Source organism: Protopterus annectens, chromosome 15.part0 (genome assembly GCF_019279795.1).
Source record: "Protopterus annectens isolate FY-2018-M chromosome 15.part0, PAN1.0, whole genome shotgun sequence".
NCBI classification, from domain to species: Eukaryota; Metazoa; Chordata; order Ceratodontiformes; family Protopteridae; genus Protopterus; species Protopterus annectens.
In genome coordinates, this window is record NC_056749.1 from 19,378,431 (window position 1) to 19,391,779 (window position 13,349).

At 44.3% G+C, this 13,349-nt stretch overlaps 1 protein-coding gene across 2 annotated transcripts in view; it reads left to right on the forward strand.

Annotated features, from left to right (window-relative positions):
* DCAF15 (DDB1 and CUL4 associated factor 15) overlaps positions 1 to 13,349 on the forward strand; it is a 1,446,364-nt gene that overhangs the window by 441,149 nt on the left and 991,866 nt on the right. For both annotated transcript variants that reach the window (XM_044057323.1, XM_044057324.1), the window contains exon 5: positions 9,647 to 9,783. In XM_044057323.1, coding sequence (XP_043913258.1) covers positions 9,647 to 9,783 — 137 coding nt within the window. The remainder of the gene's footprint in view (positions 1 to 9,646; positions 9,784 to 13,349) is intronic.

The window sequence follows — 13,349 nt, forward strand, 5'->3', positions numbered from 1 at the left end:
GCTGTACTACCGCAGCTTATTCCCAAGTTTGTGACTTCCTTATAGTATGTGCCACATGACCATTATATTGTCTGAGCACATATGCAGGGCCCAGACGTCCATAACTAGTTGAAAGCACCAGTCACCTAAACAGCTGCCATAATTTCTTTTATTTATTTATTTGTTGACCGGGAAAGTCAGACTAGGTTCCACAGTGCCTGTTTTCAGCGGAGGCCTGGGGAGAAATGCTCCAGATTCTTAGGTTGATGAGCCTCTTGTGCCCCGTAAAATAGATGCCCCCTTGAGAGTTTGGGTATGCACCCGACCACCACCCAGCTGCAGTACAGGCATCTGTACCTAATGCGTTGGCAAGTGCTAGCTGTCTGAAAACTAGGTCCTTGTCTGGATGTTCTTCATGTTTCACTGTTGCAGTCATCACATTTGGATCTGCTTGCAGGTAGCCCTCAGCCAGCCTGAATACCAGAGTCTTGGATTCCTGCATCGTTTGTGGTCTTCTTCCATGACATCCGGTCATCAGGGGTATAAAACATGCAGCCAACGCCATTACATCAGTCTTAACTTGCCGTGTGGTGCCCGAAGTAGAAGCAGTTCGATAGTGCAGGTCAGCAGACGCCTGAAAATTTCGAGTTTCATTACCAAATTCTTCAAAAAAGCGAAGTACCCTGTTGGGATCCTTTTTCTTGCTCTAACCAATGTCAGTAAAAGTTAACAATTTTCTTACCTGTGGAAAGCAAATACCTCTAAGATTTTCATTCGTACTGTATTCCTTGCTTAGGCCCAGACCACGACGTCCCTCGCTGTCGGTTTTGTGCCTTGTTCAACCCCCAAACTGTTAGTCATCTGGCTATATTTGCAGCAAATTATTTTGGTACTCTGTATCCGTACTCTGAAATGGCTTCGGTAAGCCATCTAACTACCAATATTACAAAAAAAGTAAGGATAAAGACAGAGACGGACCGCATAGGTCCATAACTGCCGACTACGCTTCTTTAAGCTAGTTGCCAGTCCGCCGGTACTCATTGAGGCACATGTTCTTCGTGTTTCACTGTTGGCAGGTTGACCTCAGTCTGCCTGATTAACAAAGTCTTGGGTCATGGTCGGTTGCTGTCCTTTCTTCCATGATGTCAGGTTGTCAGGGGTATAAAACAGGGCAGCCGACGTCATTACATCAGTCTTTCTTGCCGCTCTGTGTCCGAAGCAGAAGCAGTTCGCAAGTGCTGGTTGGCAGACTCCTGAAATTTTCGTTTTCGTGTTTCAGAACCGAAGTCTTCAACTAAAAGCTAAGTACCCCATTGGGGAAACTTTATTTATTTTTTTTTTTTCTTGCTTCTTACCGATGTCAGTAAAAGTTAATAATTGTATTACTTGTGGGAAGCAAATTCCTCATAAGGATTTTAGTTTGTACTGTATTCCTTGCTTAGGCCCTGACCATGAAGTACCTTTCTGTTGGTTTTGTGCTTTTATTTAATCAGTGCACTATCTGTCGGTACATTTTTGCTGCTAAATATTTCGGTTCCCACTTTAATTATCCAGAAATGACGTCTGTTAGCCCATCAGCTTACTGGAATACTGAAAAAACTCTAAAGAAAAAGGCTGTTGAGGTTCAAAACTGCCGACGCTTCTCCTAAGCCAGTCACCAGTTCGCCGGTACTCTGGTGCTTTCACAGCCCCTGATACCTGCTTCTTCTGATTTGTAGGCCTCTACTGAGACCCATTCAGAGTCCGGTATGCTGCGAGATGCTTCATCTATAGAACCCGCAGATGTCTCTACCTTGGATGGGTCCAGAGCCGCTGTGCAGGCACTGGCTTCTGAGGGTGTATTCAGGCCTACAGATTTGTATATTAAACAGACACCACCTTCAATATTAAGGTCAAAATCTCGATTTATGTCTAAAAAAAGGACACCCAGGCCACATGTTCAGGCTCCTATGCCTAAAAAACATGATCAAAATGGCTGAAGATTTAATTACTCTAATCAGGGGTAGTCAACCCCCCCCCCCCTCTAAGAGGCTTGGGGCTGAACTTGACTATGAATCTTCTGACTCTGTTTCTTCTGACTCTTCTAATGAACAGGATTTGTCCATACCTACTTATGAGGACTCTGATGCAGAGAATTCCATTCCTTCTGCTTCTCCCCCTGAGGATTTTTCTTTTGGGGAAACTTTACATACCTTACGGGAGCATTTCCACTGGGAAAGTCAGGATTTTTCTGAATCCAAAAAGAGGCTTAGGGATTTCCTTCTTCCTTAGCATAGGCCTTTGGCTATACCTCCTGTACTAGACATTGTTGATGTGCTTATGGCCCCCTGATTCCCTGCCTCCGGCCCCTTGTAAGCCAGACAGATACTACAGGGTTCCTGACGCCCACAAATTCCTTTTCAAAAATCCTGTTGCGGACCCTGAAACAATTTCTCAGGGGCCCAAGGGCATTAAGGCTGCTTTGCTAAAAATCCTACACCTTCTGATAGACTCCAGGGCGCTGGTTAGATGGGGTAAAAAGGTTTATACTTCTGCCGCCTTGGCAATCGGGGTTTTAAACTGTCAATTCCATATGCTAAAATATCAACAGCATATCTTGGGATTGCTAAAGCAGAAAGTGATGATTTCTGACTGTGTGGAAAATAAGGATTTACAGGATTTATTGCATTCAGCTGAATAAGTTGGAAAACATACTTTGCAATGTGGTTTTGATTCTTTGGAGGCCTCTTGCAGGGGGATGCTGATGTCCTTCATGGATGCATCTGCAGTCATAACAACTGGGTTGTCCTGTCGTCAGGCAGCCCTTCGGTCGGCCGGATTCCATAGTCTGGGTCCGGCTTCGGCTGATGTCGCACTTCACCCGACGTCATCTCTGCTGGTCTTCGGGTATAAAGGCATCAGCCAACGCCATTTTCCCCAGTCTTTCTTGCCGCGTGGCGCCGAAGCTGTTCGCAAGTGCCGGTCGGTCAGATCCAGAGATAACTACTACCGAATACTACTTCGAAGACTTCTAAAAAGCTAAGTACCCCGTTGGGGACTCTTTCTTGCCTCAGCCGATGTCAGAAAAAGTCAATAACTGCTTAACTTGTGGGAAACAAATACCTCATAAAGATTTCCACTCTTACCTTGCTTAGGCCCAGACCACGACGTAGCAGCCTGTTCGGCCTGTGCTTCCTTCAACCGACGAACGCTAAGGCGTCGGTTGGAGTTTGCTGACCCAGACTTTGGAATCCGGCCGACCGAAGGGCTGCCTGACGACAGGACAACCCAGTTATGACTGCAGATGCTATCCAGTTCGGACATCTACATTTATGGTAGGTACAAAACTGTACTTTCTCAAGAGTCTGTTCCATTGAGCCACCCAGGATACAGGTGCTAGGGACACGGTCCCATCCAGCAAGAATGAAGGCGAGATTGACAACGTAACATTTAGAAGTTATGTACCTACCATAACGTTCCATGTTAGTTGTCTTCTCTCACCTTCTTTCTTGCGTCCCTCCCTCCTTCCCCCTGGCCTGGACAGATCTTGAAGGGCTTCTTTCTCAGGTTTCACTCTCCTGAGTCTTCAGTAGAAAGAGTCTATCTTAAGAACCTTTTGCCTAGTTCTTCTAGGCTAGTCTTTGCTCTTCCTTTGGGAATAGTATTATTTAGCAGGGTATTATAGCTACCAAACGAGATCTGAGGTAGTCTCGCCTTGCATCATGGGATATAGGGTTGCCTTGAGCTGGTAAAAAGAGTTCTCAAGCTTAGCAAGTGCCGAGTCGGAGCCGAGGATCGGCTCCGAACCCATCCAGCAAGGAAGAAGGCGAGAGAAGACAACTAACATGGAACGTTATGGTAGGTACATAACTTCTAATTTCATATCCTTAAATATCAACAGCATGTTATGGACTTACTGAAACAGAAAATGTTGATTTTTGATTGTGTGGAAATTAGTTACAGGATTTGTTGCATTCAGCAGAACAGGTTGGAAAGCATACTTTGCAATGTGGTTTTGATTCCTTGGAGGCCTCTTGCAGGGCCGCCGTAACTGGATCTATGATAAGAAATGCCTGGCTCAAGGGGCAAAATCTGCCTGATCATGTTAAAGCTAAATTGTTGGATGCCCCTTTACAGCACGATAGTCTGTTTGGTAATAAGGCAGAAGAGGTTTCAAAGAAAATAGAAGACAAAGCTAAATCTATGCAAACTGTAAAAGATTTCTTGCAAGTGCAGTCACCCAGGTTCAGTAAGCACTGGCCTACTAAGAATTGGTCCTTTCCTGTGTCCAACAGAGCCACTTAGGGCAAAACCAGGCACTCAAGGCTCCAGATATCAATCACAGGGATCGTACAGGTCAAAGCAATGGGGTGCCTCCACCTCCAAACCTGAAGGTACCAAAGCACAACCCCTACAGTAAGAAGTCTCAATGACTTTCCTCTACCATCTCCAAGCACTTATCTTTTGGCAGCCCCCTTAGAGGGAAAACTATCACTTCATGCTCAGAATTGGCAGTTAATTACCCAGGACAAGTGGGTATTAAACATAGTATCCCAGGGGTACAGGTTTCATTTCCATACTTTGCCAATTCCAAACGGTTGGCCAGATCTGCCACAAAACCAGTGGGCAGAGGCTCAGAAACAAGTCATATCCCTCATGGATACGGGGGCTATTCAGCCGGTACCAGAAAAGGAAAAAGGACAAGTCTTTTATTCAAGAGTTTTCCTGGTACCCAGAAAATACAAATCATGGCATCCAATACTGGACTTATCAATTCTAAACACATTCCTGGACATTCCAAAATTCAAAATACTGACTTTACAACAGCTACTGCGTATGCTAGGCAAGAATGCCTGGTTAGTAACTGTCTACTTAAGAGGCATACCTGCATATCCCAATAAGGGAATCTTGCAGAAGATACCTCCGCTTCAAAGCAGGCTTTTTGCATTACCAATTCTCTGCACTGCACTTTGTAAAGACCCTGGGCGCAGTAGATAAGCCAAAGTGCCTGGCACCAGTAATTGCATTGTGCAAACAAAGAAACATTCAGATTTGTCCTTATCTGGGCGATTGTCTCATTCAAGCAGAGGACAAGGACACTCAACATCTGGCATTTGTAACCAGGCTTCTAGCATGCCTAGGGTACACCATAAACGCAAAGAAATCACAATTGGTACTCAAATAATTACATTCCTGGGTGCAAGCTTCAATACAACTGCCCAGATGGCTTACCTCATGCCAGACAAACAAATGCAATTGACAACATAATTCAAACAAATGGCAACAAAAACCCAGTTATCTGCAAGACAAATTTTGCAGGCTTTGGGGTTCATGGCATCCTGCATTCTACTAATTCCAAATGCGAGACTGCATATGAGGAAACTTCATTGGTACCTAAAAAGTTTATGGAGTCAACATTGTCACAGCCTGGAAACCATGATTCCTCTCATTCCCTGCCTACAACAGGAGTTTCTTTGGTGGGCAGAGGCATGTCACCAAAATAAGGGACTGTCATTCACTCTACTCCTTGCCATCCAAACCCTAACTACAGTCTCATCAGACTATGCTTGGGGGGCCCACCTGGCAGGGAGATGCATTCAGGGCAAATGGAACCCAAACGAAATGCATCTACACATCAACCAGAAAGAAATGCTAGCTGTTTAGAATGCTCTGACAGCCTTCAAGGACTTAATTCATCCAGGACAACTATTGATAAAGATGGACAACACCACAGTTATGTGGTACATAAACAAGCAGGGGGGTACCCATTCCTACCCCCTTTGCAAACTAGTCATGGCCTCGTGGAACACAGCCTTGACTTACCAAATACATCTTCAAGCTCAATTCCTGCAAGGAAAGCAAAATACTCTGTTAGATGACCTAAGCAGAAATCTTATGGACCTGCACGAATGGAAACTGGATCCACATATCTTCAGCATGTTAACACAGAAATGGGGAAGCCCAGGCATAGTTTTGGGGAGAGGCAAATAGATCTATCAGTTGGACATATTCTGCACAAGAACTCCTCACAAAAAAGCATGAAAGTGGGTGCTCGATCCTTCAGCTGGAGAAACCTATCAGTCTGTGCCTTTCCCCCTCTGCCTCTACTCTCCAAGGTCTTGCTAAAAGTCAGACAGGAAAAAACAAAAAATTATTCTAATTGCTCCGGACTGGCCTCGCCAACACTGGTACCCGCTTCTAAGGTGGTACTTGCCTCAAACACACCTCATCTATAGTCTCAGCAGAACTATCAAATTCTGCACACTCAGCTCCAAACTCTGAATCTTGCAGCATGGCTAATCAACTAATTATTCAAACCACATCTCTCAGTAAACCTGTGATGGATGTCAGTTTGGAAGCCAGAAGGCCTAGTACTAGAAAATCTTATGCTGATAAATGGAAGAGATTCTATGCTTGGAACCAAGCACAAGGAATAGACACAGCAAAACCCAATATTCCTCAGATTTTACAATACTTGACTGAGATGCTTGACAAGGGCCTATCTTTTTCTTCAATAAAAATCCATGCCTCTGCCATCTCGGCTGATTACAACACAGAGCCTCCCCTTTTTTCTCTGCTAAAACAGTATTTCAGAGGGGCCATAAGGCCTCCCAGGAGAGCGCCAACTCCAGCATGGGACCTCAATTTTGTGCTGGAAAAACTCACCCTGCCTCCTTTTGAACCAGCAGCTACTGCGGATATAAAATTTCTTTTTTGGAAGACTGCTTTTCTTTTGGCAGTCACTTCAGCTAAAAGGGTTTCAGAACTATAGGCTCTCATGGCAGTGCAGCCTTTCATTATTTTTTACCCGGACAGGGTGGCCCTCGGGACCCGTCCTTTTATGCCTAAGGTGGTATCCAGTGTGGTTCTTAACCAGACCTTTCACCTGCGAACTTTTTTCCCAAATCTGCAGAAGGGGGAGTAGATTCTGCATTCATTGAATGTACACAGGCAACTAAGATTCTACTTAAACAGGACAAAATCTCTAAGTCTGAGCAACTACTGGTAGCATTTGCTGCAGGATCAGAGGGGAAGGCTATATCAAAAACTGTTTCTAAGTGGATAAGCCATTGCATTTATTTCTGCTACTTGCACCATGTTAAACCTGTGCCTAAGGGGATCAGATCCCATTCCACCAGGGCTGCCTCTACTTAAGCAGCTTTTCTCAGAGGGGTCCCTACCAGAGACATTCTAGAAGCTGCTACTTGGAGCTCAGTTCATACGTTCTCAAAGCATTATTTACTTCTCTTCTCTAAATCCAGGGCAGACTTTGCCACTGCAGTCCTGCAGGACCTTATAGCTGCTCCTAATGCTGTTTAGTTCCATCCTCCCATCCATAGCTTTAGGAGTCTACCCAAATGTAGTGACTGCAACAGTGAAACACGAAAAACATAGTACAGTTGTGTACACTTACCATGAATGTAGATGTTAGAGTATATTCACTGTTGCAGTCTTGGTTTACCCACTCACCAGCCCCCTTTCTATACATTTTCTTTCCTTCACTATACTCAAAAGCCTTTGTGGTGTATTTGTTATTAGTTGAAGGTAAATTTTGTTTCTAAGGTGCATTTATATATTTACAGTTTATATATATATATATATATATATATATATATATATAATTTTTCCCCCCATTTGGGGGGCACCAAACATCTGGGGCAAGAAACTGATTTAAAATGACGTCTGCTGCATATTTTATACCCTTGACAACCTGACGTCATGGAAGAGGAGACGCAACCGACGCAGGACCCAAGACTTTGTTATTCAGGCCGACTTAGGGCAACCTGCCAGCAGATTACCCAAATGTAATGACTGCAAATGTGAATACAAATATCTACATTTATGGTAAGTGTACACAACTGTACTTTCTGCTACCTTTCCTTTTTGTGCACACTCCCTGGGAGGCGACTCTACTCTTGCCTGACTGAATCCCTAAGGTAAACTGGTCACAAGAGGTGCATCTTTGAGGTTTCAATGCTTTGTGTCAAGTCAGACAAAGAAGTTAAGCTGGTGGTGTTGGATGCCAGCTTTATACCAGGTTCTGCTGACATCCAAATGAAGGTGTACTCTGCCCCCGAGAAGAGTGGGAGGGGAGGTTGTTGAAGTTGACTGGCATTGCATGCTGCCTAGCAGAGCTCTTTCCCTATGTTCTTGTCTGTTATGGTATGTTACCTGAACAGTTGCAGTTTTCCTTGTGTAGTATTAGGAAAGTTTTTAGGTCTTACAGTTCCACAATTTTGGAACACTGCAGCTTGAGTGTGTGAGTAATAGTTTTATGCATATTGTGGGTGTTTTGTAACCAAGTGGTAGCCATAATCTTACCTTGCTTTTATACAAGATTAATCTTTGGTTAATACATGAATATGAACTGTAATGTGTATTACCCACCTTCTGTGGTGATAAAAATGAACGTGGTTTAACTGAATTATGTATGTTTTATACTCTGTTCAGTTCCTAGTCTTTAAAGTTTTGGATGTGCTCCATTAAATCAATACTTTTATCTTCAGTGACCCACTCTTCAAAAGGGCAGTCTGGTTGATGGTAGCAGGCCTTTGAAAACAATTCCTGACAGAGTGCACGTCTCTTTTGAAGGAATGCGCAGGTTCTCTGAAGACGTACCTGATTTGCCCAGTCTGTCGTACATACACACCTGCACCCCACCCCCAATGTAATGACCATTCATCCAATGCTCACTTTTAAGATTGGTGACTTTAAACTGTTGAAGGGAGAATGCTACTGGTGTTGCACAGTTCTTTAGTAGCATACAAATGTTGATCCTCTGCTAGGCAAATGTGTACTGTAGTCAACTCCCTTATGTGAAAACTTTCTACTTGCTGGGGACTACACCAAATGCAGCATGTGTGTGTGTGTGTGTGTGTGTGTGTGTGTGTGTGTGTGTGTGTGTAGCGAAAGTTGGCCAAGGTGCACAGGGACATTAATTCTAGTGATATTGCTTTGTCAGGGGAGTGGTTTGTGTGTGGAAGACTGATGTGGGGTGCAACTTAAGTGCCTCTCAAGACTTTTTCCCATAAACGGTGCAAGTCTCCATTTTGAGGGTTGGCATGGGTGTCTTTATTCAAGACTATGCATGTGTGTAGGAAGTGTGAGTGCATGTGTGTACGCATGCGTAGGATTGATGCAGGGTGAAACGCACCTCATCAAACTTCCCCCTTAAATGTGTGAAGAGGAAACGTCTTTAAGAATGGGATGTGCCACGTTGTGGGATAGCGAGTTCACGTGTGGAAGAGTGGTGCTGGCTGGCAAGGTGGAGGAAGAAGCACTGCCTTAATTTGATCTCTGTTAACGTATGTGGTGACCTAAGTTACTTTGGAGATTGTAGTGGCATATGAACACTGCTGACAGTGCTGATCTTCCTGCAGATATTGTAGTGCTGTGCCTCTGCCTGTGATCACTGCTGACCTCCCTGTGGAGACTGTAGTGGTGTGCCTCTGCCTGTGATCACTGCTGGACCTCCCTGTGGAGACTGTAGTGGTGTGCCTCAGTCTGTGAACAAAATCATTGCTGCCCTTATGTCAGCGCAGTGACACCCTGGTCCCTTTGGTCATATTTTTCTGCTTAACAGACCTTCAGTATAATTGAGCACATCCAAAACTTAGTTCAGCAGCATGGAATTTTTTTTGTTTTTGACTGTTAGATTTAAATGATTTGTCCTCTTGCCTCCTACCAGCACACGTTCTGCAAATGGCATGCTGATGAATTTGATGATGAGTGATGAGAACCACCGAGATATTTACATTAGCGTTGTGGCGATGCCTCAGTTCACCCAATGCTCCGATTGTAGGGACAGAGCTCTGACACGCTCAGGTAAGATTAAGTGCATCTAAAGTACTGTTTTGTGGCACAGAGTTCCGAGCTAAGGGAACCTGTACTGTTTTGTTGTGGTGCTATAAATCTGTTGTGCCATTGCCCAAGCCTTATTCTTGTATCCTGATTAGATTACGTTTAGCCAACTTACTACAAAGTTGAGACTCTAACGTTGGACCTTGCGTCTGTGGTAAACACCTTAACCGTTATCCCAACCCTTAAATCTACAGTGACTTTACTGTGAGGGTAAATTTAAAATACTGCTATTACAAAACTAATATTTCTGCACATGTTAGTGGTTTTTATCCTTTTTTGTGGCAAATGCAGTTTTTAAAAGTCAAAACAATGTTGCTGAGTCTTAGATATGCAGGTCTGACTGTTATAATTTGGTTAAATAGATGCTAGAAATATGGTAGAAAATGTTATAGGAAATTAATTCAAATTTGAAATGAATTTCTAGCACTTTCAGACTTTCTGAAAAGAAACAAGACCAGGGTGAAGCGTTCACTTAAAGGAGGAGAATGCAGGATGTGTCTAAAATGATTTATTAAAGACCTCCTTAGATTTAACCATGTCAGAGGTGAAGCAACTTGCAAGCTGTTTAGATTCAGGTTCGAAGGAGAGACACATTTTAAAAGGTAATACTGAAATATACTAGCACATCTGTTTCACTCCTGCCTAAGGTGCTTAAATGAATTTTTGGTTAAGAATTTTCACAACAATCTGTAAGGCCATCTTGTTTAAGAGGTAGGGGCCAAATAATGAGCCATCATTTTGTTGGTAGTAAGGTATGCTGTTTTGCTGGGGTTAGTGTTGATAGTCTATTACATTGTTTTGTAGGCAGTATGCATTTCTGTGGTGGTTCTAACTCTACAGTCTACTTGGCAGTTAATTTTTCTCTCCAGAATAATTTTTTTATTTGAAAATATTTGTGCAAAAGAAAAAAATAGTGGATGTTCTTCGTGTTTCACTGTTGCAGTTATTACATTTGGGTAATCTGCTGGCAGGTTGCCCTGAGTCGGCCTGATTAACAAAGTCTTGGGTCATGCGTTGGTTGCTGTCCCTTCTTCCATGATGTCAGGAGTATAAAACATGCAGCTGACGCCATTACATTAGTCTTTCTTACAGCGCAAGTGCCGGTCGTCCAACTCCTGAGATTTTCGTTTTCGAGTTTCAGAACCGAAGTCTTCAACTAAAAAGCTAAGTACCCCGTTGGGGAAACTTTCTTGCTCTTTCCCGATGTCAGTAAAAGTTAATAATTGCATTACTTGTGGGAAGCAAATACCTCATAAGGATTTCCATTTGTACTGTATTCCTTGCCTAGGCCCTGACCACGACATACCTTGCTGTCGGTTCTGTGCTTTATTTAATCAACGCACTATTAAACGTCGGTACATTTTTGCTTCTAAATATTTTGGCTCACGCTTTAATTATCCAGAATTGTTGGTTAGCAATCAGACTACCGGAATATCTAAAAAAAGTGAAGAAAGGCCGCTGAGGTCCAAAACAGCTGCAGACGCTTCTCCTAAGCCAGTTGCCAGTTCACCGGTACTCAGTGAAGCACTTTCACAGCCCCTGATACCTGCTAATTCTGATTTGCAAGCCTCTACTGAGACCCATTCGGAGTCCAGTATGCCGCGAGATGCTTCAGTTATGGAACCCGCAGATGTGTCTACCTTCGATGGGTCCGGAGCTGCTGTGCAGGCACCGGCTTCTGAGGGTGATGTCCTTCAAGAATGCAACTGCAGTCATAACATATGGGTTGTCCTGCCTCAGGCAGCCCTCGGTCGGCCAGATTCCAAAGTCTGGGTCCGACGTCGGCTGATGTCGCATTTCTCTCAGACGTCAGAGTGGCTGGAGTACATAAGCATCAGCTGACGCCATTTTCTTGTCTTTCTTGCCGCGCGGTGCCCGAAGCAGATGCAGTTCACAAGTGCCGGTCGGTCAGCTCCTGTATTCTTCAATTCCGAAGTCATCAAAAAAGCTAAGTACCCCATTGGGGACCTTTTCTTGCCTCAGCCGATGTCCAAAATTACTGAAAAAGTTAACAATTCTCTTTCTTGTGGTAAACAAATACCTCATAAGGATTTCCACTCTTACTGTCTACCTTGCCTTGGCCCAGACCACGACGTCTTGGCCTGTGTAGCCTGTGCTCGCTTCAACAAGTGCACTCTCAGGCGCCGGGCGGAGTTCGCTGAAGATTTTTTCGGCGAAAAATTTGCCTATACAATGCCGTCGGAGCTTCCGACATCGCAAACTCCCAAGAAACTAAAAGACCGGGACCGACATCCTCGGCCCGCGTCTACCACCGACTCCACGACAAAACCTACTGCGAGTGCTTCGGTTCCTCCTGAGACTGTTATTCCACCGCTCCGAACCGAAGACACCGCATTACTGACTACTCCGATTCCGGATATCACTCCGCCAGTTATTGATTTTCCTCCGGATACCGAAACAGAGGAAATGCCCGAGACCATTGCTGTAGATAAGGTCACTCCTGCACGTGGAGCTGCCAGGCCTCCTATGGCCATGTCTATTAAGGCCTACACTAGGGCTAAGGCAGCCAGCAAGACCAAGCATCTTTCTGCTAAAGCCTTGCCTCAGCCTACTCCAGAGACACAAATTATGACTATGGCTGCTGACTTAATTTCTATGATTAGAGGTTCACAGGCCCATCCTGAGAGAGGATCCTAGCCTCCTTCTGATAAAAGGCCCCGGGTTGAACCCTCTGTCCCTATTCCTTCAGATGAAGATTCTGAGGACTCTGTCCAATCTGATGGCCAGGAAGAGCTCTTCCAGACCTATGAGGACTCAGATGCAGAGGATTCCATCCCCTCGGCCTCCCCTCCTGAGGATATTTCTTTTGGGGAAGTTCTGCATACCATGAGGGAACATTTCAAGTGGCAAGGCCAGGAATATTCTGATTCCAGAAAGCGCCTTCGAACTTTCCTTAAAAAGCCCCAGCACAGGCCCTTAGCTATTCCTCCTCTGCTTGATGTTTTGGACGATTTATATTCTGACTCTAGTGTTACCCCTGACTCTCTTCCTCCTGCTCCAGCCAAGCCAGACAGGTATTACAGGGTCCCAGAAACACATTCCCATTTATTCAGGGCCCATACTGCTGATTTGGAAACTATTTCTCAGGGACCTAAAGGTGTTTCAGCTTCCACCTCTAAAAATCCTTTGCCCTCCAACAGGGAAGCTAGGTCATTAGAGAGATGGGGTAAAAAGGTTTACACCTCCACTACTTTGAGAGCTTTGAATTGCCTTTTTCATATGTTACAATATCAGGATTTCCTGTTAGAAGATTTACAGAAAACATTGGCCTCTCCTGATCCTTTAGACAGGAAGTCTTTGCAGGAAGCTGTACATAACTCTCAGCAAGTAAGCAATTACTTCCTGCAGTGTGGATGTGATGCACTGGAAGCTTCATGTAGGGCAGCTATGACAGGGGCAGTCATTCGTAGACATGCATGGTTAAAAGATCAACCTCTACCAGATCATGTAAAAGCAAAACTTCTGGATGCACCTTTGGAAAAGAACAAGCTTTTTGGTGCTAATGCTAA